The sequence below is a fragment of the Dendrobates tinctorius genome, unplaced genomic scaffold (genome assembly GCF_039654945.1).
Source record: "Dendrobates tinctorius isolate UK_male_01 unplaced genomic scaffold, ASM3965494v1 ptg000366l, whole genome shotgun sequence".
NCBI lineage: Eukaryota > Metazoa > Chordata > Amphibia > Anura > Dendrobatidae > Dendrobates > Dendrobates tinctorius.
This window is the reverse complement of record NW_027362032.1, coordinates 4,708,951-4,710,868: the sequence shown is the minus strand read 5'-3', so window position 1 is coordinate 4,710,868 and position 1,918 is coordinate 4,708,951. Positions and strand designations below refer to the sequence as shown.

Below are 1,918 nucleotides of genomic sequence, written 5' to 3'. Positions count from 1 at the left end.
CAGCGATTCCTTTAAATTTCGTCATTTTCAGGATCCGTCTCAAAACGGATCCTGTGCCATCCGTTCACATCAGTTGACAACGGATCCGCTTGTCCGCCTTTTTGGCAGATTATAACTGATGCAAAAAACTGAAGTGTGAAAGAGGCCTTAGCTGCGGTGATGTCAGCTCGGAAGAATGCTCCAGCACATATAGTGCTGAAAGAGTTATTAGGCCATTCCAGTGATGGGTGGGAATGACTGCTCACATGTCCCATTCCCAGGGGTGTGCCAGATAAAATGGAGGCTGATTCTCTCAGTCAGTGTCTGGAACTGGAGATGTGTGAAACTTCTGTGTGAATCAGAGCTGAGATCTAACGTGATAGAAGATTCCAGTGCGGGGAAGACGGGAAACCTTCATATAGACGGCCGGTGGGGATGGAGGCAGTGACCGACTCTGGCCACATCTGTCTCTAGAGCCGTAGTAGGAGATGAAGATGTCGTCCTCATCATGAAGGAGTTATTTCTCATGTCGCGTGTAATGAATATCTCCTGCAGTATTGCTAATGCCGATTCCAGTGTCGGTAATGAGACGAGAATTAGCGTTATGGAAGATGAGTCTATGAGGAACGTGTTCAGCTGCCGACTCCGAGGAGGAAACTGCTTGTTGTCTGTGGCCTAAATATATAGGTTTTATTAGTAGATGTCAGGGAAGAAAACTAAACCCTGTAAGATAATAAATCTCATATGCTTCCCTTATTATCTCCAGTAATTGTATTATTACACAGGATTCTTATGATGTTACAACGGCTCATCTTCTTCTCATTCAGGTCTCTCGAATATCGGATCCTCTCAGTGAAGATCTTCTACAGAAGAGAATTTTCCTGATTTACCCATCAAGGATGGATATGGACAGAGACAAGATGGCGGAGAGGATGTTACACCTCACCCTAGAGATCCTCTTCCGTCTCACTGGAGAGGTGAGAGATTCTGATGACGTCACATTACATCATTCTTATCTATGGGAATAACAGATGGACAGAACTGGAGAGGTGAGGACTCTGGAAATGTCTGTAGTGAGATTTATTAATGTGTCTCTCCATTACCAGGATTACACAGTGGTGAAGAAGACCTCTAGTGATCGCTGTCAGGACCCTGTGTCTGAGGGATGGGGAAGACCCCTGAACTCAATCACGGGGCCTCCACCTCACCCCTTGATCTATGAGGACATCAATGACCAGAAGATCCTAGAACTCATCTACAAGATGATTGAGCTGCTGACTGGAGAGGTGACACTGCTGGGAATGCTGGGACATTATACAGTAACACTATAAAGGGATCGGGGATGATGGTATAATTGTATGTGTCAGGTTCCTATAAGGTGTCAGGATGTCGCCGTCTATTTCTCCATGGAGGAGTGGGAGTATTTAGAAGGACACAGAGATCAGTACAACAACGTCATAATGGAGGTTCCTCAGCCCCTCACATCTCCAGGTAATAGACAGGACTAAATACACACAGCCTATAATTATCTGTATGTAGAGAATGAATTCAGTCCCTGTATGTGTTTCCTCCAGATCTATCCTGTAAGAGGACAATACCAGAGAGATGTCCCCGTCCTCTTCTTCCTCAGGACTGTAACCAAGAAGATCCCAGTGTTCCTCAGGATCATCAGGTAGATGGAGAGAAGGTGTCAGGAGATCTCCCCTATGATGTGTAGACGGCTGTGAAGGTCTTGTGCTCAGTCTTGTTTTATCGACCAGCATTATATGTTTTATACTTGTGTAATGAGAACGGTGGAGATGGCAGGATTAGAGCTGATCATAGATGGGACTTCTCCATCTGTCTGTGACTTTTACAATATTTGTTTCAGGGTGAAGATCTGACCCATATTAATACTACAGAGACATATGTGAGAGATGATGAGTGGTGTAAAGAGGAG

At 44.9% G+C, this 1,918-nt stretch overlaps 1 protein-coding gene across 1 annotated transcript; it reads left to right on the top strand.

Annotated features, from left to right (window-relative positions):
* Positions 1-223: 223 nt before the first annotated feature.
* Positions 224-1,310, top strand: LOC141075648 (oocyte zinc finger protein XlCOF29-like). The gene is made up of 3 exons (XM_073562758.1): positions 224-295; positions 807-956; positions 1,086-1,310. Exons 1-3 carry the CDS (start codon positions 224-226, stop codon positions 1,308-1,310), a joined length of 447 nt encoding a protein of 148 aa, XP_073418859.1.
* The last annotated feature ends 608 nt before the right edge of the window (positions 1,311-1,918 follow it).